A 23,560-nucleotide genomic window follows, 5' to 3' on the forward strand; every position below is an offset into this window, starting at 1 on the left:
TGTAATTACCAACAAATTCCTCTACTCATCTATCAATCTATATAGATTGATGGTTCAAGCACTGAAAATTTAAATTTAACACTATAGTTATACTTGAGAAGTACATAATAGACTAGTTTAAAATCTTGGAAGTAGATTAATACACTGGGTGAGGTGTGCCCTCTTGTGGCAACTAACTGATTCTACAATGCATAGTACTTCATCTGTTCACTTTAAAATAGGATTATCTGAACACTTTTCATATGATAATTAGATCTGTGACTAACAATCATTTTGCTAATCAATTAATCAGTCAATGAATTAATAAATCAAAAATCTAATAGCAAATGCTTCCTTTAACAATTTCTTTTTACAGAATTATACCAAAGGAAACTAAAAGTTTTCGACTTAAGAAGTTCTAGATAGGGAATATTGACAGACTAAGAATTTTTTTTTTTTTTATGAAATTTTGGTATAATTACTGCTCTAAGCTGGTTGCTCTGTCAGAGAAAGGTGTGTCAAAGGCAAAAGAGGAGACTTAAGGCTCAAATAGTCTCTATTCTTCAGTTAAGAATTAATCGATTGCTAAAATAGTTGATGATTATTTCAATAATCGATTAATCATTATTAAGTGTTTCAGCCCTAATGATAATAAATAACAACCAATACATACTCAGAATCTGAGGAAATTAACTTTATTAATTTCATATAAAAATGTCACAAAAAATCCTTAGAAATTCCAACAGGTCCTTTAGGTTTATCCACAGGGAGACCAGACCTGTTTCACAGATGGAAGAAAGCGAACACTATTGAATCACTTAATCGCCCAAGTTTGATCGGCTGCTGTGACTTTTTCATGAATCCACCAGCAGAGGACATGCTGCCTCTGTTCAAATCCAACTTTCCTCTACCTACCTACATCTCTGACTCCTCCTTGCTCTCCCCCTTTTACTTCCTTTTCTCCCCCGTCCTCCTTTTCCCTTTTCTTTTATTCCCCCCCATTCTGACCCTTCGTGTCCCTAAGCTCTACTTCTCTGATTGGTTCCAGACGTGCCACTGAGCTCTTCTTGCCGACTCAACATTCCGCAGCTGGAGGATGCGTACGCACATCACACACACACCTCTCCTCCTCCTCCCTTCCCCCTCAGTTTTTTTTTTTTTTTTTTCACAGCAGCTTAGTAAAACACCAAAAGCCTCAGACTGAAATGGCTCCAAAGCATTCCTGCAAGCAGAGAGAGAGGAAGAGAAATGTACTCAGAGGCAGGAGCTGAAGGACGAAGGTTAAACGTTTGAAATCTTAAAGAGATATTAAGCACCCTGCACAGATGGTGGGTTGGACAGTCTTTGGCAATAAAATATGTAAAAACAACATTAAAGATGTTTTCCTTCACGGCGGTTCAAGTGATGATGCAGAAACAGAGCTGGTCCATACAAGAAAAATTACATCTTCAGGACAAAAAACCGAGCTGATGCAACATACAGTAACAAGAACCTCAGGTCATACAAACAAGATGCATCAGACAGTTTTTAAGAGAGCGTTCAAACAAAATGACTGCACTCAAAAAACTGCTGAATCAGCTCCAGATGGTGGTACAAAGAGCCAAGGCAAACAAAGTCAAGAATCGTAGATCAGAGACCGCACGCTAGTGATGAAGGCTAAGAGCAAAACCACCACAATATGGATTTCAGGCTTTGGTGACTCCAAAATCTGATGTAACAAAACAACCCCCCAGGTTGTGCTGCACTAAAAAAGACTGTAGTCCATTTAAGTCCAGCTTTTACTGCAAGGTCCTACTTATGTGCACAATTATAGTGTTCAACCTTACAGAAAGTTTGAGGTCAGCGAGCCCTTTCACACTTTTAACACGTTCACATCTGGACTTCTTTCTGCCCTCTCTGCCGCCAGCCTGACAGCCTTTGCTGACGTGTCAGGTCGCAGAGGAGGGAGAGAGGCAAGCTCATAAAAACCACAAACACACTTCACCGCTTAGGCTTCTCTACAGTTACACAGATAACCATAAAGTGAAAGAAACAAACGCAAAACAAAAAATGCATTCAAGTTTGGGTTAATACTGACAAGACAAAACAAATCTTACAAAGGAATGCAAGAAGAAAATCTGTCAACTTGGACAACGAAGAAGTGGATTTAAGTCAGAATAGGAAGAAGACTAGAGGACTCTGTGTGCTAAAACTGAAATTGGAAAAAGACGAGGAGATCTATTTCATAAGACGGTTTTTTGGGCTGAATATTTCTGAGCAGCAATAAAACTTTTCACAGTAGATCAATTGCATGCTGCCTACGCATTTTGGAAAAAGCAGATGGGTGTATCTGATTTGTTCAATTTCTTCCTTTTCTTTTCCAAAATGGAGATTCAATTAGAAAAAAAAAATAGCTGTGTTCTACACAGCTTTTCAGAATAATAAAAAAACAAACAAAAAAAATTAGTTAAAAAGGGTTAAAAAAAGCTGTTTCAGAATAAGAGTATCCATCTGGTCAGGTCAAGTCCACAGGTCAGTCCGGAGCTACTCCGGCTGCTCGTTCAGCTCCATGTCGGACACCAAGATGTTCTTTTCGGCCTCCTCGCCGTGGCCTGAGTTGGTGCGGCTATAGCGAGCGCCTTCATATGAACCGCGTGACCCCGCAGTTCGCCGCCGGTACAGGTAGATTACTGTGGCCATCGCCAGAACCAGAATCAAAGCCGTCACAATGACAACTATCAGAATGGGCACATGGTCCAATTTCACTGGGAAAAATTATAGAATAGTTAGTGCTATACAAAGTATGCACAAAAGATAAAATGAATGAATTGATAAGAAAATACATACATGTTACATCTGATGTTTCAGCACCTGGAGTGGAAAAAGGAAACAGTTAATAACATAATTATCTAATTATTCTTCAAAGATTTTCTTTAAAATAAAAGGTTTCCAAACTTAGGTGTCAAAAGTGGTTATGTTTATTACTCAAGTAGAAGTACTGTATAAATCCTACTGTTTAGAAACACTTTTGTGTGTCAAGTAAAAGTGTAAAAGTACAATTTTTTCAAACTACTTAAAGTAAAAAAGTAAAATAATGCATGAAAAAATGTTAAGAACAGATGCTTTAAACCTCATACTGGTTACTGCACTGCCTTATTAGAGGAACATTTCTCTACAATTCCGGATAATAACTTCCTTATACATAATTTTGTTAGTTTTAAAACTAATGACAACACTGTCAAATTTAACTTTTCATCATCTTGAAAAAAAAATTTATTTTGGTATGTGATGAACAGCAAATTCAAGACAAAACAAATTGTTTGGATAAAACAAATGATTTTGATGTTTTTTTTTGTTTTGTTTTTAAATACCAAAAGGCCATAAGGTGAATGAGCTTAAATGAAACAAGTCTATTTTTCAAAATGTAAGGAGAAGAAAGTAGAGATAAATGCAAAATATGAAAGGAGTAGAAGTAAGAAGTTGTCTAAAAACTTATAAAAAGTAAGAAGTAAAACCTATAGACAGCCAAAATTCCTACTTAAGTAACATAGTATAGTATTTTTACTTTGTTACTTGACATCTCTCTTTCTAACCCACTGGTAAGTTTAAAATCACAAACATCCAGGTATTTTATCACAGTGTTTAAGTGCTTCACCAATACACAGTGGAGCATAACAAGAAAGAAGTCAAACGATGATCTCATGTTAGCTCCTATTGAACTAACATGAGATGTTAGCTCTGTAGGAGCTGCAGGTATCCACAGCTCAGGTGTAAAACAACTGTTGACATGGAAACTGTTTGTTATGCACACCGCCAATCTGGCTTTAATGGAAGAGTGGAAAGAGGCAACTTATTGTTGAAAAAAACTAATAAGTGAACCTTTTGTTGTTTGTCTCAAGTCATCTAGACGACACAACAACTGCTGAATAAAGTACCCCGATTAGAGGAGTTTAGAAACTGAGCTTTCTGGCGTACAGTATGTCTGCGTGAGGCAGAAAACTGACACTACACATTACCCCCGAATGCATGATTCACAGAGAAAAACATGTTAAGGGCAGCATCAGTCAGCAGGTCAAGGTTAGTAGGAGAGCAAAATCTCTTAGAGATTGCATACGCTTCTGGATTTTGGTGGAGGTTTATAGTTCAGCTACGCAACAACTCTAAAAATACAATTAAAGCAAAAATGGGATTGATTTTTAGATCAAATCATAAGCATATGTTAGAATTTCTAGTCAACGCCAGTAGATCCAGTTGAGGCAAATGTAGAAGATCAGCTGTTCAGAGATACTGTCCATACAGTTTGGCTAAGGTTAAAAAAAATTATTAATGGTTAGAAGATATAAATGTACATCTTTTGATGTGAAAACTAAAAGGACTCTACGTAAAAGGTGCACTTTTAAAGCACTAGAGGGCTGAATACAAATGCATGCTAGACTTTCAAGATATTCACTGTTCTCAAAAGATACACAACATGTTTTCCTTTTAATTTACATCACTTTATTGTTAAATCAAATTTAACTTTAAAGGGGTCATAGAATTCAAAACCAAGTTTACATTGTCATAGGTGAATAACGATAGTTCAGTGGGTGAAATGGACGTAAAGACAAGTTCAAACCCCATTGATACCTCCTTTCTCTCCAAATCTTACAATTCTAAACTACCACCATAAAACAGGCAAATTCAGTCTGGTATTAAGTGTCAACTGCTGGGCCACTGGCTGGACTAGACCTCATCGGGAGCCATAAGCCGTCTGTCCTCAGCCGGAGAAGGGGGGCTAGGGGCCGGTAACAGACATCCCAAGTCTCCTGGGAGTTGTGGGGAGTCTCCTTGATATAGATAGTTGTTCACGGATGCCCGCGAGTCGGATAAATTATCCCAGACAGTAGATTAGAGTGCGCAGGCAATACAATAATTTCTGCACCATGTGCAGATTAGAACTACTTCGACTGCGTAGACAACAAGAGAGAGCGGGGTGTGGGGAGAAGAAACCAGTGCTGCGTATCTGTCCAAAACGATGAGCATAAGAGTGCGCACTGATTGGATTAGTCAGAAAAATAAACCAATAAGTTTCGGTTTACTCTCTTACAGTCACATAGTTACCACTCCAAGCTGTGCAGTCTGTGAACAGGGTTTATACAGCAATGAATAACTCTAACTTAATGCTTTTTAATGCTCTTTTAATGCTCTTAGGAATAATTTTAATGCCAACAACAGGTACCAGTCGACAGGCTGCAGGCCTCGTTTTCCAGCCACTTTTGTTGAAATTGGCATTTTTCCCCCATTCTCTAGCTTTTTCTGAACATACAGCTTTGCGATCAACCGGAAGCAGTTCCACACAAATATAACGTGATATAATGTTTGACAAAATTGTTTTAATAAACAATTTTTTTTTTAAAGAAAGCATTTAAAATGCCACAATAAACACATTTAATCAATTTTAATGCCAATTAAGGCCTTAATTTAAAAAATAATAATTTAAAGACATTTAATGATTTTTAATGACCCGCGGAAACCCTGGTGAAATAGCTTGAATCCTCCAGTAAAAAAAACGAAAATATAAGACACATTTTTTTGCTGCGCATGGCAGTTGCATTGCAGTCGACAATTTTGACATTCCCCCCAAAAAATTTTTCTGGTATGAAAAGTCGGACATGTCCGGGTAAAAGAGGATGTCTGGTCACCCTACCATATCAATTATTTGATGTTTCAGTGAGTGAGTGATTGCTTGTTGCTATGATGCGTCTTTGTTCTGCAGTTTCGCTCGTTGGAAACCAACCAATCAGCGCACAGCTCATGTAAGTATTCATGAGCATACCATAAGAGGAAGAATACCTGTCGTTTCATTCTAGGCTTGCATTAGTGCTCATAGTACAGCAACTATGCCATTTTCAGCTCGACCAATGTTACACACCCCATTCAAAGACCTTAAGGACTAGCACAGAATACCCTATATAATCATTCAATGACCCCCTTTAAGAAAATAAAAGGAAGCTTGTGTTTGTAATGCCAGGAATGTGAGAACCTTAGAGGGTCATAAATACTTTAGCAATGCACTGTATAAACCGTTTGACTTGTGTTTTTCATGTACGTACTGCGAGGCTTTTTGCAGATCACCCCGTGTGTGAGGTTTCTGCAGGAGCCAGGCTTCCACCGGCCGCTGTTGCTCTGGATCCAGAAGCAGGAATTGGCCGAAAGCACTGAGAAAGCGACGTTGCGGGATTCCCAGTTGGTAAATGACAGGTCTGTATCCTCGTTCCACACAAGGCGTCTCTCTGTGACACAAACATGAAGTATGATGAGAGGCTTGAAAAAACAAAACATATAAACTACCAAACCTGTCATACTTCTGCCTGAACTGTGCAGTTTCAATGGATTTAATCTCCTCATTATCCAAGCCAAGCACATTTCACAGCATTTAACCTGATTTGTTCTGATTGATAAAACAGGCAAAGAAATAAAGTTTTACAGGTTTTATAATAACAAAAAACAACCCTGCTAATCAGCATTCCTTAGTGAAATATTTTTAAATCAACTTAAAAAGCACAAAAATACATAATAAAGAAAATGATTTGGAAATATTTTGTTAAGTGAATTAACTATGTCTCTATTTGAAAATGTAAAAGTTAACTTCTGTGCAGAAGGAAGTAGGAATTTTCTGTCGGACCTTTAATGCTGATGCCCAGCCAAGCTCCATGCGCCTGTTCTGCATAACTCTGGATGTGCTCCCATATAAAGTTGTTCTCTACCTCATCCAGGACGGAGAGAAGTTCTGCTCCCACTAATGGAAACAAAAAGACAAAGATAGAATAAAACCAAAGTCCTGTGAAGAAGCATTCTGATCGTCGTGTTATATATTTTTTCTGTACAGCAGACTTTCTCACTTTTTTTGCAGGATGTGAGCGCGTCCTGTTGCAGTTTAAGTAGCTGCAGGTTAAAGGCATAGCAGTGGTTCCTGAAGGGGACCCAGGCCCACTCTCCAACAGAGTCGGGGCACAGTCCTGGGTAGATCCACTGATGAAACACAGGATCATCTGTAAGGATAACAACAGCTGCAGTGAAAAAGCAGCTCAGTCTGCAAATGCTTTAAACCCTCCTTATTTAAGTCTCCTTTGTTCATGTGTGCTTTGGCACGTAATCCTTAAAAGTGCCCCTGATCAATGGTTCTTCGGCTTATCTGAGGGTCTTTTGAAGGATTTCATGAGACGATAGCTGCTTTTTCAACACATCTCTCTTCAACCCTGGTAACAAACAAGGACATTATTTTGTGCAGCACTGGCACCTCAAGCAGTCCCCATCATAAAAATGTTGAATTTCTTTATTTTTACTCAAATTTTAAACACTATGTTGATCAGAGGTGTTTTAAACTTTTGATTATTACTCAGTTATTATGATGAAACACAGAGTTCTTTTTTTCTTCAAAATAGGACGAATAAAAGAACTCGTTACTCAGAAGGGGGTGTGTGCAAATTAACTTACCTCAGTCAACAGCTACAAGTAAGCCAGTTATATGACATTGTAACATAGTCAGAAGAAGTTTAAGCCAAGTGTGAATATCTGTAGATGACTAGACTTAGGCTAACTTTATTGTCATTTTGTATACACAGAGTGTATATAAAACAAGTTTTCAATGCATTAAGCTTTTCAACAGTGAATGAGCAGCTTAGCAGTGAAATGAACCTTCCCATTTAGAAAGTGCAGCAGTGATCAACATGTAAAAAGTGTAGGAGAGAAATGGTTCAAAGGCATTGATATGGAAGACTCAGAGCAGTGCAAAAATAAATAAATAAATATGGTGTGAAATGCAGTAGAAAACTGAGTTGAGTTCTATTTAAAGGAATTTGAAAATTCGCAATGTAGTGCAAATATGATGTTTACAGTGTGATTCAGAGTCTCGATTTGTGACTTGATTAGAGTTTCAACTGTTCAACAGTCTTATGGCAGTGGCGAAAAAGCTGTTGCAGAACCTGCTGGTCCTGCATCGAATGCAGACTAAGGATGTAGAGCTTATAGTTAGCGCCAGTGTTTAATACAGAAAGACAATAGGAGAAATTGAACAAAAAAGCAGCCAAAATCCAAACAAAGATCCTTAGAATGCTGCAGAAATATATCAAGACCACATTAGTCTGATTCTTTGAGGCTGGATATTAAAAGATTTCAGATTGAGTGAAAACACATTAACTTTACTCATTTTTTTTTATAAAATACATACCACTAATTTCACATATAGCTGCCTCCAATTTATAATCACAGGGAGTCGTAGTCCACTCTCCTGTAGTGGTCATGTGACCGCATCCAGCCATCAGTTTGGGCTCTCCATCCTTCCAGTTGGAGTATTTGACCTCTTCATTACCTAACCATGTAAAGATTCGTCCCTGTGCATTAATGATAAAGCAAATGCATTTGTTAGGTGACCTCAGAGACTGACTCATTAAAACGTAACGAGACGGTCGGTTACTTACTCCATAGTTATAGAGAGAAATCCAGGCTGACTGGTGCAGGCTGTTGATCAGCAGCGTCAGATAGGCCTGTTGGTATGGATCATTTACAGCTGCAAGTGTCCCGTTCAAAGATTCACAGATGTGGAGAGCACCAGTCCAGTCAAGGCGCTTCTTCACAATCCGATATGTCCTTCCGCCTAGCTCCACAGGCTTTAACAAGGAGTCAGGAATAAGGGCCGGAGCCGGAGGAAGAGCTTGATCTAAAGTCAGACATGACGAATATGTTTGCTAAGTTATCTACACAGTTTTTCTTCTGGTTTTTGATGATCATCATACCTGGCTGCTTTTGACAGATGTAGCCGAGGTTCTCCATCTCGCAGGCCCGGGAGGCCCACATCCCAGTTCTCCTATCGGGGTTCCCATAAATCATTGCTACACAGTTGCCCTGAGGCAGCATTGAAACAGTCAGAACAGCAACAAACTGAAGACAGAGGCAAAACATGAACAGATAGCACTGGGAATACCCGCGTCTTGTTGTGATGTGGGCCGCTGTTGTCAATGGGCTCTCCGGGGGCCCAATTGGTGTAGCTGAGAAGGCCGGTTCGGGCCCAGCGGAAGTGGCCCTCGGAGTCTGAGGTCAGACCCACCCAGAGGTCAGTGCTGACGTTCTTCAACAAGGGGTTGAGGAAAGCTGTGAGGCAGAGAAGCAGCTGTATCATGTCTGCTGATTAGACATTTATACCAACTGAAGCATCTATTAATTACCTTGATCTAAATGATTGGACACCAGAGCCAGCATGCCTCGCTTGCTTTCACATGTCAGCTTGGCTGCAGCCCATGTGACCACAGGCAACTCAAATACTTTGAAACACTTTAGACAGCAAATAACAGCACAGTTAAAGCTAAGGCGTCAAGGTTTTTTTAATCCATAAGTCAAATAGAAATCCGGGCACCTTATGCTGATAGAGTGACCATCCACTAGGACAGCCTGAAGGGGGATGAGGGGCTGATGGCGTCGGAGGAAAGGTCCCTGTAACGTTCACCCTCTTACAGATGTAGGGCAGATCAGAGTGGCATTTCTGATCCCTCCACTCTCCTATTTACATGCAGCACAAACAAGATCTCACCTGGTAAACGTCCATTTGTGTTTGGATTAGTCTGGCAGGATTCATTTCTGGACGATTTTACCTTTGCTCACTGACATGCTGATACAGCGGCGATCACGGCTCACCGTTAGTGGCCTGCCGAGCTCCCATGAAACATAATTGAGCACAGAGTTGTCAGACCAGCGGAAACGACCGTCATTTTCATAGGTGCGGAGCCCCAACCACCAACTATCCATATCAGACTTCAGTATCTATAGAGCAGATAAAAGAAAAAAAATGCAAAAACACTGGATATTAATATCATAAAACAAATAGGGCTGAAACAATTAATCAGATTAATTGTGATGAATCGATTATTGAAATAATCAACTAATTTTGAAATCGATTAATCGATTAATTGATTAATCGATCGTTAACTGGAGTATACAAACTTTAAAACATGCCTTTAGCTGACAGATCAACCCAATTAAAACAGTAATTATTTCATAATTGCCAAAAATATATATAAATATTTTGCATTTAAGATAAAGAAAACTATCCAGAACTCCTCAAGTTTTAGTGTAACCTGGTTTAGATTAATCGATTTGCAAAATAATCGTTAGTTGCAGCCCTAAAAACAAAAACACTATCATAAATTCAAACCTGTTCACATGTAAGACTTATTTCAAAAAAACTGCAGCACCTTGTTTAAACTGTTGGTCAGGAAAACCTTTTCCTCAGCTGAGTGGACGGAGGCCAGAGAGGAATGAAACCAGGAGCAGATCCTCTGGGCCTGGTCCCAAGTGGTGCGATGGTCGAAAAATTTATACTCAGCCTCATGGAAGGGAATCCACTCTGGAGAACTGGTGCCTTATTAATCAAAGGCAGGAGAAGGCAGACGTGATGCATTTAGGGATCTAATTTCAATGTACAAAAGAAAGATGGAAACTAAATGGAAAATGGAACAGACCTTCTGCTTCTTCTGGTACAATCTCAGAACTTCCTAAAAGCACAAATGAAAGAAAAACATACATTATTATATTTTATATGTTACACAGAAAATAAATTATAACCAAAAAAAAAATAAATTAAGAACATTTCTTGTAAAAAAATATATTTTCCTCATTGATGCAACACACATTCTCTGAAAAACAAATCATAAACAAATGAATCTAAGACTGGCATATATTACCTAAATAGTCGTGAGAGGATTGCTCTGCTAAATTGGCCCAAAAAACATCTAAAGAACACTAATGCCAAAGTAAAAAGTGATGGTAGCATCATTCTCTACAGTTACTTTCCTTCAGATGGAACAAGACTTTTCGGGACAGACAGAATTGATAGCAGGTCCACATTCAAGTCAGAAATAAAAAACGTTCAAGTGACCTGAGGAAAGTCTATAATAAGACCAAATGAATTTTAGGAATACAGAATGTCCAAGTGCACATGCTAATTCAAAAATAGAAAAGCTTCACCAAAATGAACATTACAGATAAATATTTTTTTTTAAATCAGTAAACCTTGAAAATACTTTTAATTAAAACAATGTTGCTGCAAGTGACTTCAGTATTTCTCCTACAGAAAAGCTCAATGTGAAATGAAGACTTTGTGTGATGATGCTTAAAACTGAAAACCTTTGGGAATCTTGCAGATCCAGTCTAACTGAGCATCACAGTGCATGGGCTGCCAGGTCACAGTGCCCAGGTCAGCTGCAGCGCACTGTCGGGTGCTGTAGTGGTAGCGGCCAAAGTTCTGGTATGTCAACTGAAATACAAGTAAAGCAAAAACAGGATGTGTTTATGTCACTTGCATCGGCTTCTTTTGGAGGTTATAGCTGGATACTCTTTGCACTCACAGGCAGTCCATCGCTCCACTTCCAGCTGCCGTTGTCTGTTGGATTCCTGCGGTTCAGACCGATCCAAAACCACCAATGCTCATGCTCCTCTAACTCTCTGTAGGCATTAATATCATGTTATTATTTTGAAGGTAGACGAGTAGATCATAGTAGACACTGTTTCCTCCACAGAGTTTAGCAACCCAGGTAAAAATCTGTTCAAAGTTATAAAATTAATCCATATTTTTCTGCAGCAGCATAAGTTGTGTCTATAGGATTTAGGACTGGGGACTAAAATGTTTATGGAAGAACGTTGAGTTAATGTCTGGTACATCTTTATGTTGATTCGGTCAGGTATTCTGGTTCAATATGTGCTGAAAGACCTGATTGAGATTCGTTATTATGGGCAGAAGCCTCCGGGTTTTTATTTTAAACATTCATATAGCTTGTAGAGTTCATGTCCAAAACAAATGGGCCCACAGCATCACAACCAACACTCTCCCACCATCATTAGGCGCTTGGTTAGTTTTTATAAAAGCTGCAACAACCATGTTGTAAACTGGAAGTGTGCACCTCCGTAACAAATATCTTGTAAACTTTCTGACCCTGACTGAGTATTTAGTGTTCTTGATAAACTCACAGTCAATACGCACCCAAAGATCCTTTGAAGGACCTCAAGGACAAACTGCTCCTCCTCAGGGCTGCCAATGCTCAGCAGATTCCCTCCGTGTTTCTGGCAGAACAGGTGAGCATCTCCCCATTTAAACTTCATCTCCTTGTTATCGTTGTGAAAGACCTGCACAAAGGCCTGGTGTCAGTCCTGCTTTAATGCTACAACAGCTGTTTCTCCAACTTACTGTGGAAGTTGTAAAAAGTGTGCAGGAGGAACCTTGTAACAGTAGCGTAGTTTGCTGTTGCTCTTCCAGCCATAAGGACAGGTGCCACTGAGGCTGGGAGTGGGGTGCGGAGCAGGGGGTTCGGGGTTCTGAGATGCATCCTGATTCTGACGGCAGATGAACTTCGCCTTTGCCGAGGCACACTCCTTCACCTCCCACAGCCCCGTGGCAGAGCCTGTTGCCATCACAACACAGCCCCCGCTGATGTTCTCTAAATCAGATGGAGAGCAGGGGGTTTACAAGTGGAAAATCTGGTTTCTCATTTCCTATGAGTGGAAAAGTGTTTGATCTCAAAATGCACAAAGAACAAGTAGCAAAGTCTGATCATGCTATATTGCTCTGCTTTAACATAAAAGAAAAAAAAGTGACATGCTCATTCATAGTTAGCAGCCTATGCATAATCAACCTGCTCTCTTATAAATATCAGACACCTACTGAGGAAAATGTGTACAAAGATCTGCCAGAGTCAGACCATATCATTTCACAGGTTTCTCTGAAAGCTTTAAAATGTGAAATAGTTAATGCCTCAATCTAAAGAAACAATAGCACCTGTTATATGAACACATCTTCGGATTTTGTTTTGAAATTATGCCCACTGTGAATTAAACTTCCATTACAGCACTGGGCAGACTAAAGAGTATCATGCCTCTATGGGTGCAATTACATTTTTTACTAAATAAATCAAAGTTGGGTCAGAGTGAGAAATTAGCCTTGAGTTTAAGCGAACTAAAACTCCCAGGAAGTTGATAGTAGATTAAACTCTAATTACCCTTTGAGAAAGAAAACAAATCAAATTGTGGTCACAGCTCTCAGGGGGGGAGAATGCATTGATCAAATTAGAGATTTTCATTGCAATAAAAGCCATTCTTTGTGATTGTGATATTGTGCACAGCAAAATCAGGATCACTTTTAGTTTAAAATACATTTTGCTGCACTAATCTATATGGTTACACTGATCGTTTAACCCCGATGTCTTTAGCTTTGTATAATGTGAACCTGATTTTTTCCATTGATTTGATCAAATACATCTATCAACACCATCAGAAAATCCGTTACTGTTCATACATTTATTTGTTTAAATTTTAGGTCTTTATTTTTGACAGGTTTTGTTTAATTTTTTAAATAAAATAAGATTGGATTAGATAAATTTGGAGAGTTGGACAAAGCAGAATAATGTTTTCAAATCTCTGCTATTTTTTTGAGTCTCTGATGCGACGCTTATGGCCCTGTGGAGGAATGCATCAGACCTCTTAAAAGCTTTCACCCCATTCCAGAAGACAATAACATCAGCAGTGTTTAAACCAATCTACTCTTCTGTTCACGTCACCTTCAGAAATGCATCGAAATGTGAATTTATACTTTGCACTGGTGAGTTTTTTTATCTTCCAAAAAGAGGACGTGCTTTTACCCAGAGACTGTTTGGCTTCTGCATGAAAAACGGACACATGGGCGCTCAATCAATTACCCAACATTTCACTTAGTCTTGTGTTGTTGATCCGTACATGTTTTTACAAAACGGCTAAAAGGTCACTATTGTAAAAATAAATGTATCAATAAGACTATCTATAGAAATAAAGGATTACCTTAAATGAACCTTTACATTAACTACTGGACACAAACACAGAGAACAAATTAGATATTAAAAGGCTTTTTTTTTAGCTTAGCTTACATTTATATCCCTGTTTTTCTGTTTCTGTGTCTGATCCTCTTCTTTTCAGGCAGGGGTGTGTTCGCTGTGTGCAGTAGATCAGCCACTTATGCTAAATTCTCATCCAAAGAGAGTTTGTCTCTGCCTGCATGGATTATCAACAGAGTTAACTAGGAGCGGCTGAATGGGGGAATTTCTCAAAGCAAGCTCCGACCTTTTCTGTTCTTTCAAATAAGACAATTGGTAAATATGCAAACATGTTTCATGGGGTTGTTGTTAAATAAAGGAAGTGACATCTACCATTGAAATTTTGATTTTATTTTATTTTTTAGTTAGAGCAGTTGGAACTATGCAATTTGTGTGAGAATAACTATTATGGAGGTGAAACTTATAATTTTGGAGATCAGAGCTTTCTTACATGTGCTGAGCTATATACCACACAAAGTTCAGAATGGATGATGTGACCTCTTCAGCAAATCACATAAAGATGTTATTAAGGATGACTTTTGTGATTTACCAGGCTGGTCTCGGTTCCAGTGGGTGTAGGAAACTTCATCTCCACTTAGCCAGCGGAATAAACCGTGAGTCACCTGGTCATTCAGCCCGATCCAAAACGAATCTCCAGAGCGGCCAAACACCAGGCTAGTGGTGAAAGCCTGCTCGAACCTTTACAATAACAAAATATATTCCCCATCAAGCATTATAATTAGCACAAAGAAACGTTCCTGTTTATTTGGTCTATGTGAGTTCTGGATGTACCTGTTTGTGATAGTAACAAGAGAGGCTCCCTGTTCTTCACATGATTTTCTGGCCTCATCAAAAGTGGACAAATCTTCTCCAACCCAATAACAAGCTGGACTGTGCCACTTCCAACCCTTAGAAGAGAGATATAAATGATACTACTCTTCAAAACAGTTAGGTGAAATAGCACTGCTGAATAAAATGTTCAAGTACAGACATGCAACATAACATTTTTCTGCCCTACATTTTTCCTGCTAGGTCATGCATGAAAGCTAAGGACCTTTCCAGACACAGAGCTCTGCCAGCAGGCAAAATGAGGTGAGATCTGCATAAAAATGACAACTTTCAACCTCCGAAACTTCCAATCTCCACGAAAAACTCAGCTAACATCTGTTTGAGAGAACAGATCCACTGAAACAAAACCTCTTCTTTGTTGTCTTGATTAAAAGATGTAAGCCTCATTTATCATCTCAAGTAACCAAAAACTTTAATATATTTTCATGTGCTTGATCAACACAGTAGTGGACAGCAAGGAAACTATTTACAAATGAGAATCATGTGTAACCTATCTGACCGTTAATTATCCAAAATTAAGTTTTGCTTTTATAAATACTTGTTCTTCCAAAGTCTAATAACATCCTGTTTAAATAAATTCTCATAGATATGAATTAAGAGTTCATAAATACGTATGTCTAGGTCCACACAATGGAGGGCGCCATATTGGGTCGTGTCTATTTGACTACAGTTACTGAAATAGGAAGAAGCATTTTTTTCTGATGCTCCACCGACCTGGAGGCTAAAAGGAGATTAAAAACATGTTTGTTTAGAGGGGTCCTTCTACTCTAACATTTAGACACTATTAGTTTATTTCTAGTCCAACTTTCTTGTTAACTTGCCTTGCTTTGCCTGACAGATTCACCAGCCTGAGCTGTTGATCTATTCAGCTCCTCTAGAGTTAAAATGGGATTTTTGGAAGCTCTTGAACTCGCCTTGCAGGTTATGTAGTATCTCTGGAAGTTTGCAGTTGCAGTGTAGTTTTTTTTTTTTTTTGATAGATTAACAGTGTTCCAGGAGATATTTAAAGCTAGGCATATTTTCTATAAGCTAATTCAGAATTAGACTCAATAAAAATGTATGCAACAAATTTCCGTTAACTCATTTGCCTTTCATGCCACTATTATGCACCACTTTGGTTTGGTCTATCACATAAAATCTTAATAAGATACTTTAAAAATAGTGTTTATAAAATGATATATCGAAATGTGTATATAAAGCTCTGAAAAACAATGTTATGGGATTTGTAAGTATAATGTAGATCAAAATCAGACCATAAAGTCCTTGACTGACCAAACAAACAATTTTGACAAAAACACAAAGCATTACATGGATTATTTTACTTCTATATCTTTCTTTCATCTAGTGATCAGGGGCAGATTTAGGAAATTTGGGGCCCTAGGCAAAGACAGGCATGGGAACATGTGAATTTAAAAGACAACACATAAAATAGACCCATTATCCAGATACAGAACATTTAACAGAACAGACGCACATTATTTGTTCTAGATTATGTCCCTCTCTACTTATCCCTTTGTTTGTTGTTTTCCTCTGTTTTCTTTTGTCCCCTTTTGTTCTTATATGGGCAATATTGGCACTCAGCTGACTTTTCATGCTGTCTTAGATTTTTCCAATCACTAAGCTCATTCTCACTTAGTTAATTGCTCCTTCCTGTGTTTCCAAAAAGGCGAAAACCTTCGTGCATGCACAGCAAATGAACTGATCCCATGTGGTGGACACTGAACGGGGGCCCCAGAAACACACTTAATATTATAAGCATTGTGATGGCATTTTAGTAAATGGTTTTCTATCAAAAACATAATTAATGTGCACAAATAAGTAATAGCTGTATTAAACATACATGCAAAATGAGTTTTATGGGGCCCCAACTGTCTAGTTTTGCCTAATGGGAATTCCGCCTCTGCTAGAGATCCAAAACCATGTACCTTGGACTACAATATTTTTTTCTACTTCTCCTTTATCTATTTACTCATGAAGCATATAAGTTATACTGTTAGAATAAAACAATTATCCCCAAAAGCAGCAGAAATTGACCACTTAGAACCAGAACAAAGGGAGACAGTAAGAATATTATAGTTAATCTATAAGCACTTTAAAGCTAAACATGATTAAGGGAAGCTACTAATCAGGTTTACAGATAACCTGAAGATAAAGATAATGGTTTATTTTACCCACAAGGTCCCTGTTTCATTTTAGTTTTTCAGAGATTTTAAAACTAAATGTAAAAATAACTGGTCCTCTTCACAGGAACAGGGAAAAAAAAAACTAAATAAACAGGATTCAAGACCAATAAATATTAGATCCAAGACCAAAGAAGGAAAAGTGTAACACCTGTTTGCACTCTTGGTTTTGTGGCTTCCCTTCACTCTTTGTTCCTGGTTTCTTGCAGATGAACGGCAGAGTCAGATTACAGGGACTGTCGTCCCAACGGCCTTCCTGCACAGAACAGTTGGTTCATGTATGCAAATGGACCACACTCACACCCAGCACGGATCATTCAGTGTCAGCAGATCATCTGAAGATGCAGAGGTTACTCACAGGGCCCCACATGGAAACACAATCTTCTTGGGTGTTGCGAAAGTTGTTGGGTTCAAACGGGTGCCAGGGGGTTAAGGTAACGGGTGTGTGGTCGGTCCACTGGAAGTCCATTTGCATGTCCAAGTCATGGAGCCCGATCCATAACTGCTCGAGGTCTGAAGACATAGAAAAATAAATATTAGGTCAAAATACAGTTAAAGAGTAAATGAATCCTGAATGGAAACAATATTACGTGTTAAAGGAACAAACCTTTTTTTAAATTTTGCACCAAATGCTAAAATAATTTTCCTGAGATTACATTAAAATAAATCACCTTTCTTCAGGTTGCGAATGATGAACTCCAGCTCAGGTAGAGTATGGATGCTAACCAGACTGGCGTCTGTCTTCTGGCATGTTTTCAGAGCTTCATTCCAACTCCTATTCTCTGAGAAAAGTTTGTAGCATCCAGCCTGGAAGGACTGCCAGCCCACATCACACTCATATTTGTAGTCATTCACCCATGAATCTATAGAAGAAAAAACATTAAAAAAATCACCAGTTACATTAATACCCAATTATAGCACATTTGCTTTCCTTCAGAAAGTTAAATAATGGACCTGTAGTGAAGGGATCCAGTGTGGCATTGGGCCTCTTCTTACAGGCGTAGGGTAAAGCATCGGAGCAATCTCGGTTCTGCCAACGACCCGATGACTCAGATCTGACCATGACGCAGTTCTCCTCCTCGACATGACTCGGCTGGTCTGTAGTTCGGTAAAACCAACAACAATATTTTTTTTAAATCACCAATTCACTGTGGGTGCTCAATAAAACTCACAAATAGATGTTAGTCAGCAAAATCTAAAACCAGACTGCATGTAGCCCCTAGTGGGAAACATAGTATGTTTGTAGAAAACCAAAAAGATTGCTTTTCTAGTCTGACCTGGATCCCAGTTTAGATATTTGACTGGTGAGGAGTCGGACCACTGCCAGCCTCCACTGAGCTCCAAGTCATTGAGTCCGATCCATAAAGCAGAGCTGTGAGAGTTTAGAATACCTACAAACAAAGGAAACTTTATTCTTTGCTGCAAATTCAAAATAAAACATTTCCTCAAACAATGGTAGAGAAAATGATGCTGGATCCTGAATAGGGAATGGAGGGGTCACAAGTTGATTAAACAGGAAACACGATTTGCTCTGGTGCCAAATAATACCAAATAACCCCATAATAACGATTTATAGAAAACAAACTGAATAATTTAGAAGAATTGTGCAAAACCACTCATAAGAGTTGCATCGGGGGTTAAACAGGTGAAAGTTCCTGCTGCAAAGTGCTAACAAACCTGACGAATGGGTGACATCCAGACATAAATACAACCATCAGCCCTACATGTTTGTGCTGTTATCATCCTATGGTCTCCATCAATATATCATTAAAAATAGTTACAGGCAGCGATGATACCTACATTTGCTTTAGAATAAATGAGATATTTGTGAATTTTATTTGAACTCAATCCATTTATCATCAAAAGTTTAGACAGTCCACTACTTTTTAATCAAACTTTAATGGATACTTTTAAAGCTTATTGTATTTATCCACACTAATACAAAAGAGGTTGAACTTTACTTTATTAAGATGGATCTGTTCCCTTTGTTGTTTAAGTAAATTAAATAATCAAACACTGTTCATATAAAGAGCAATGAGATTTATCTTTTCTTATTCTTTGTAGACATATATAAGGGTTGTTGTGAAGATAAGCATTTCAGGGTTAAAATACATGTTTTTAATGCAGAATCCATTCACCATTGATGTAGGTCTGCTCGTGTAGCTTGCCGATGCTTAACAGGTCTGCCCCCTGCTGTTGGCAGCTGATCCGAGCCTCGCTCCAAGACAAAGTAGCCTGGAAGTTAAACTGATAACAGCTGTCTGTCACAGGGTCAGTATACCAGAAGGCCTCACAGCTGCTGCCTGACGGCGACAAAAAGGGTTGAGATTTCAGTCAAAGAGCTCAAATTCTGAATATTTATTTTGGTTAGGAACTGAGGAACCTTGTTTTGAACGTATCAAGGGATGACTTACCCTTCATAGGACAGAATCCCCAGCTTTGGTCTGTATCGTAGTTATAGGTGGTGGCACACCAAAGGTAGCCATCTTCACGCCCGCTGGTTGTGCAGGTGTGAAACCACTGGCCGTGGTACATGAAGGGCAGGTGGCAGGGTCGGCCGTAGGAATTCCCCTGGATCGTGTAGATCTCTGGACAGAAAGCAGATGTGAGAAGTTTAACACTTCTGCTGACCTGAAATAATTCACTTGTTTTTTCAGGAGGCAAAAACAGACAATGATCTTACAATGAAAACAGGGAGTGAAACAGTGGTTTAGCAACTCCGGGTTTTTTTGGGGAACCAACTGTTCTGTGCAGGAAATCAACGTAGAAAAAGATTTTAGTCATCAATTGAGCAGCACTATGATTTACGGCTTTATTGTTTGGATTCTAATATAGAAAGCAGTAAAATGTGAGTAAAAAGGTAAAGGATGAGAATAAAAAGGAAGAAGAGTCTTTCTTTCAAGAACAGATCAGGCCAATGGAGGGAGAGCAACAAACCAAGGAGAGAAAACTTTCTCTCCCTGTCTTCCCTCCCCTGCTGGCTCTATTGGACATGACTCAACCTAGAGGCATTTTTCTTTCCTGCAGCAGAGAGACCATTTCACATGGAAACTTTACATGAAAAACTCCAATCAGACAATTACCCGGCCAAATGAAATCAAAAAGAGAGGAGAGATGATGAAATAAGTGAAGTTAGACTTTCTGGTTTTATGGATATTCAAGCTGAACCTGTTCACCACAGACTAGATTTCACTGAGGCCTGCAATAGTTTCTGAAGATTGTTTAATATGTGCAGGAATGGTGCAGAGAGCAAGAAAAAGGGCTTAGCTACAACCCACGATGGTTAACTTAAGTCTGAAATGAAAAAATCATACAAACATATCCTTAAAGCCAAGGAAAACGTTTTGTGTTTGATGGATTTTACAAACAGCGGTGAGGTTTTCAGTGGTGGGCCACATCTCCTCCCCTCAAAGCAACCTTCTCCTTTATCCGTGTGATCAAATACAGCTGTTTGGTTCACAAACAGTAAGTCCAGCTGCCACACAGAGGCGGAAATGCGCAGGAGGGAGCAGCTCACCGGGTGAGCGTGTGTTTGGGGAAATGTGGGAGATGCACAAGCGTCTGTTATCCTGGATTTACAAAAACACTTTTTAAAGAACAAAAGGAAAAAAATACAGACTGCCTTGTGGAATGGTCCAGTCATGAAGCCCACACCCAAAGCCAGACAAAACCCTCCTCATCATTGTGCATGTCTGATCCTCAGCTACTGCCTCAGCGGCTGCTCTACATTAAGCTATTATTGTCATGATGGATCCTTGCAAATATGCTTTGCACCCATAACCATTCATGTACATATGTGTATAGCAGGGATAGGAGAGCTAAAGCCCCCCTCCAGACGAATGTGGCATGTTGCTGCAGTTTTCCTTCTCTTCAGGAGCCCCACACCTCCAGAACCCAGAGGCAAACAGGTGAGATTAAACTTGACCCCTCCCATTCTCGACACAAACTGCTTCAAACTCTCCCCTCTGGCAGGAGGCTGCGGTCCATCAGGACCAAAACCTCCCACCTCAAAATGTTCTTTTTCCCCATCTGCTTCTTGCATCATTAAGAAGGTCAGGGTTCCCTATGGACACTTTCCCAATGGAGGGAAAAATTAAATAAAAAAATAAACATCTCAGCACATTTGTCTATTCATAGTTTTTATTCTAACTTCACTCTGCTGTTGTGGTTTATTCCTAATATCTGCCATAGTACCCTTCCTACACAATCTGCATGTTTATTCCAAATTCTATATACCTGCATTTATCAAGAGTAGCTCTAGCTCTGTTTTTATGTGTGTAGCACCTTATAACCTAAACATATTCCTTGTATATTTAAATCAGTATTTGTCAGTAAAGTTTTTTTGTTTGTTTTTTGGTGATTCTAAATGCACAGATCCTTTAGATCCAAACTGCTCGCCTCTCAGATGTGTTTTACTTTAGAGGCAAACTATTATAAATCATAGGACCCTATGTTTTCTACATAGCTTGTAGTAAAGTTTGATAATAAAAACATAAATTTCCTCTAAATAGCCTTAATCAATCTTGTTTTTTTGTAACTTTTCCAAGGGTTGTTTTTAACACGGCTAACAGTTTTTTAATGTAGACATATTCTCTCACTTAAGCTATGGTTGTCCGCAGCTCCTCCAGAGCAACCAAGGGCCTCTTGGCTGTTTTTCTAAATATCCCTATCCTTGTCTAAACGTCCTTTATAAGTGAACTACCAAGTTTTGGTATGTTTACAGTTGTGGAATGATTAAAATGTACTCCATGACACATCAAAATGGTATGATAATGTTTTCTAACCAAACCCTGACCGGCCTGCTTTGTTTCTTGGTCTTCATGGTGTTTGTTTACTGAGGTTCAAACAAACTCCCTATGCCTTAAAATGACAGATATATTTATACTGATACAATACTTTAATAGTAGCTAGGTAAGGAGTTTTGCAACATAGAGATGCACGCCACACATTTCAAATTTCTTTTGACCAATCGCTGACTTTCATTGATCAACTTCTACAAAAATCTCCACAATGTTTGATTGAGAGCTTTTTTATCTTGTAAACAACCATGCAAACAGACAATAGAATAAATAAAGCCGCTAATAAGAATTGGCCTCAACATGAAGATTGTATTAAACATGAGAACATACGTCAGAGAACATTCCTCCTCTGTATGAATGTCATACCAGGGTTGGGCTTTTATAGCTTGATAGGCACTTTTATTTATTCTGGAAGGGATCATTTTACAAGATACAGCTTCAACCTTTTCAAAAATTAACAAAACTGAAACATGCTGCACAAGACCTTTGGTATTTTCTCTGTTTGAAGATTAGAGGTCGCTGATGCTTGAGCTGTACATTTAAAATTCTGACCCAGAGAGTTGCTTCAAAAGGGCCATTATACAAAAACACACCTCAAAACTGGTTTCCAAAGATTAAAGTTAGATCTAAGCCAGAAAACCAACCAGCTCAGAAAACTGATCAAAGAATCATCAACCACTGAGCCAAAAATATTCAGCTGAAGCTTCCTGATGTCTAAAAAGCGATGAAGCAGATGCACAACTTTGGTAAGCGATATTTATCCAAATACTATAATAGCTATAATTATGAGGCTGTTTGTATTACAGTAAAAACAGAGGAAAGGAAAACAGAAATTAACATTTTTTTTTTGTGTCTGTAACTATTTATCACGAAACCTTAAAGGACATAAAACAATTTACAGCTGTTACACCAAACACGCTTTTTCTTACTAATTTTAGCAATAGCTTTGCGAAACAGTTTTATTATGGTTGTTTATAGTTGTTAGTAAAACTACAAATAATTCTAGATATCTATAACAAACAAAACTTGTATCATTCCTGCATCTGACAAACTCCAGGTGTGTAAAATTAAAGATTTGTCCCGCCTACCTTGATATGTTTTGGAGCACAGCTTCTGCTCTTTTCCATACAACGTCCATTTGGCTGCAGATGAGATGGTTGACCCGTTCCAGAACGTTTGGGAGTGAATGAGAACATTGAGCTTATCCAGCACCTCATTGCAGTTCCAGGTCCACTCCACTCTGGGGGGCGCTCGATCACACGTATACATGGCCATGGGAGGATCATTTGGATTATATGTGACGTTTCCTGTGTTTAAACCCAGACACAACGAGGTACCCAGGTTGAACAGGCGCCCCCGAGAAACCCACTTCCATCTCTGGTTGGGTTCCTCACACGACCTGCTCAGGCTCAGGGACTTCTCCAGAACTCCAAGGCACTTATTAGTGCCTTCAAGGAGGAAAGCAAAATCATCCGACTCCACTGGTGCTGTGTATAGAGAGAGAGAAAAAGTAGTCAATTCATCTGATGAAATGCAATTTTGTGTTAAGAGCTGAGAGGGAAAAGATCAATATTAAAGATTTTGGATGCTCAGCTGGGTTTGAACTAGTTTCAGTCAGAGGATTCAAAGTGTAGTGTTAGGGTTGTTAAGTTTCCCCAACTTTAACCTATAAAGAATGAAACAAAAACAGTGTAAGATTTTTCCTGACCGTGCTTTGCAAAGAGAAGAGCAGTATCTTTCTCTGCATCTATGTTTTGCTCCACACTTGCAAGCTTATTTATTGAGCAGTCAACACATTACAACAGCAGGCGTTAGTTTCGATTACGCAATCTCTTACACATAGCATGAACTTTTAAGATAGGGATCATGTCTGATTTCAGTATACGCTTTTAAAAAAGGTATCGGG

The 23,560-nt window shown here is 38.8% G+C and overlaps 1 protein-coding gene across 1 annotated transcript in view; it reads right to left on the reverse strand.

Moving 5' to 3' along the window:
• Nucleotides 1–658: 658 nt before the first annotated feature.
• The window catches only part of mrc2 (mannose receptor, C type 2), a 29,577-nt gene continuing 6,675 nt past the window's right edge, over nt 659–23,560 (reverse strand). Inside the window, exons 2-29 of the mRNA XM_038284410.1 lie at nt 22,743–23,141; nt 19,270–19,443; nt 18,994–19,158; nt 18,133–18,246; nt 17,810–17,953; nt 17,527–17,718; nt 17,214–17,368; nt 17,007–17,111; nt 14,619–14,734; nt 14,377–14,525; nt 12,205–12,422; nt 11,969–12,111; nt 11,337–11,433; nt 11,116–11,245; nt 10,452–10,484; nt 10,185–10,351; nt 9,585–9,753; nt 9,350–9,492; nt 9,162–9,267; nt 8,921–9,087; nt 8,733–8,841; nt 8,418–8,656; nt 8,168–8,330; nt 6,840–6,989; nt 6,623–6,736; nt 6,051–6,230; nt 2,806–2,829; nt 659–2,723 (exon numbers count right to left, since the gene is read on the reverse strand). Coding sequence (XP_038140338.1) covers nt 2,503–2,723; nt 2,806–2,829; nt 6,051–6,230; nt 6,623–6,736; nt 6,840–6,989; nt 8,168–8,330; nt 8,418–8,656; nt 8,733–8,841; nt 8,921–9,087; nt 9,162–9,267; nt 9,350–9,492; nt 9,585–9,753; nt 10,185–10,351; nt 10,452–10,484; nt 11,116–11,245; nt 11,337–11,433; nt 11,969–12,111; nt 12,205–12,422; nt 14,377–14,525; nt 14,619–14,734; nt 17,007–17,111; nt 17,214–17,368; nt 17,527–17,718; nt 17,810–17,953; nt 18,133–18,246; nt 18,994–19,158; nt 19,270–19,443; nt 22,743–23,141 — 4,286 coding nt within the window. The 3' untranslated portion in view covers nt 659–2,502. The remainder of the gene's footprint in view (nt 2,724–2,805; nt 2,830–6,050; nt 6,231–6,622; nt 6,737–6,839; nt 6,990–8,167; nt 8,331–8,417; nt 8,657–8,732; nt 8,842–8,920; nt 9,088–9,161; nt 9,268–9,349; nt 9,493–9,584; nt 9,754–10,184; nt 10,352–10,451; nt 10,485–11,115; nt 11,246–11,336; nt 11,434–11,968; nt 12,112–12,204; nt 12,423–14,376; nt 14,526–14,618; nt 14,735–17,006; nt 17,112–17,213; nt 17,369–17,526; nt 17,719–17,809; nt 17,954–18,132; nt 18,247–18,993; nt 19,159–19,269; nt 19,444–22,742; nt 23,142–23,560) is intronic.

Source organism: Cyprinodon tularosa, unplaced genomic scaffold, assembly GCF_016077235.1.
Source record: "Cyprinodon tularosa strain WSP-4 unplaced genomic scaffold, ASM1607723v1 ctg105, whole genome shotgun sequence".
Classification (NCBI taxonomy): domain Eukaryota; kingdom Metazoa; phylum Chordata; class Actinopteri; order Cyprinodontiformes; family Cyprinodontidae; genus Cyprinodon; species Cyprinodon tularosa.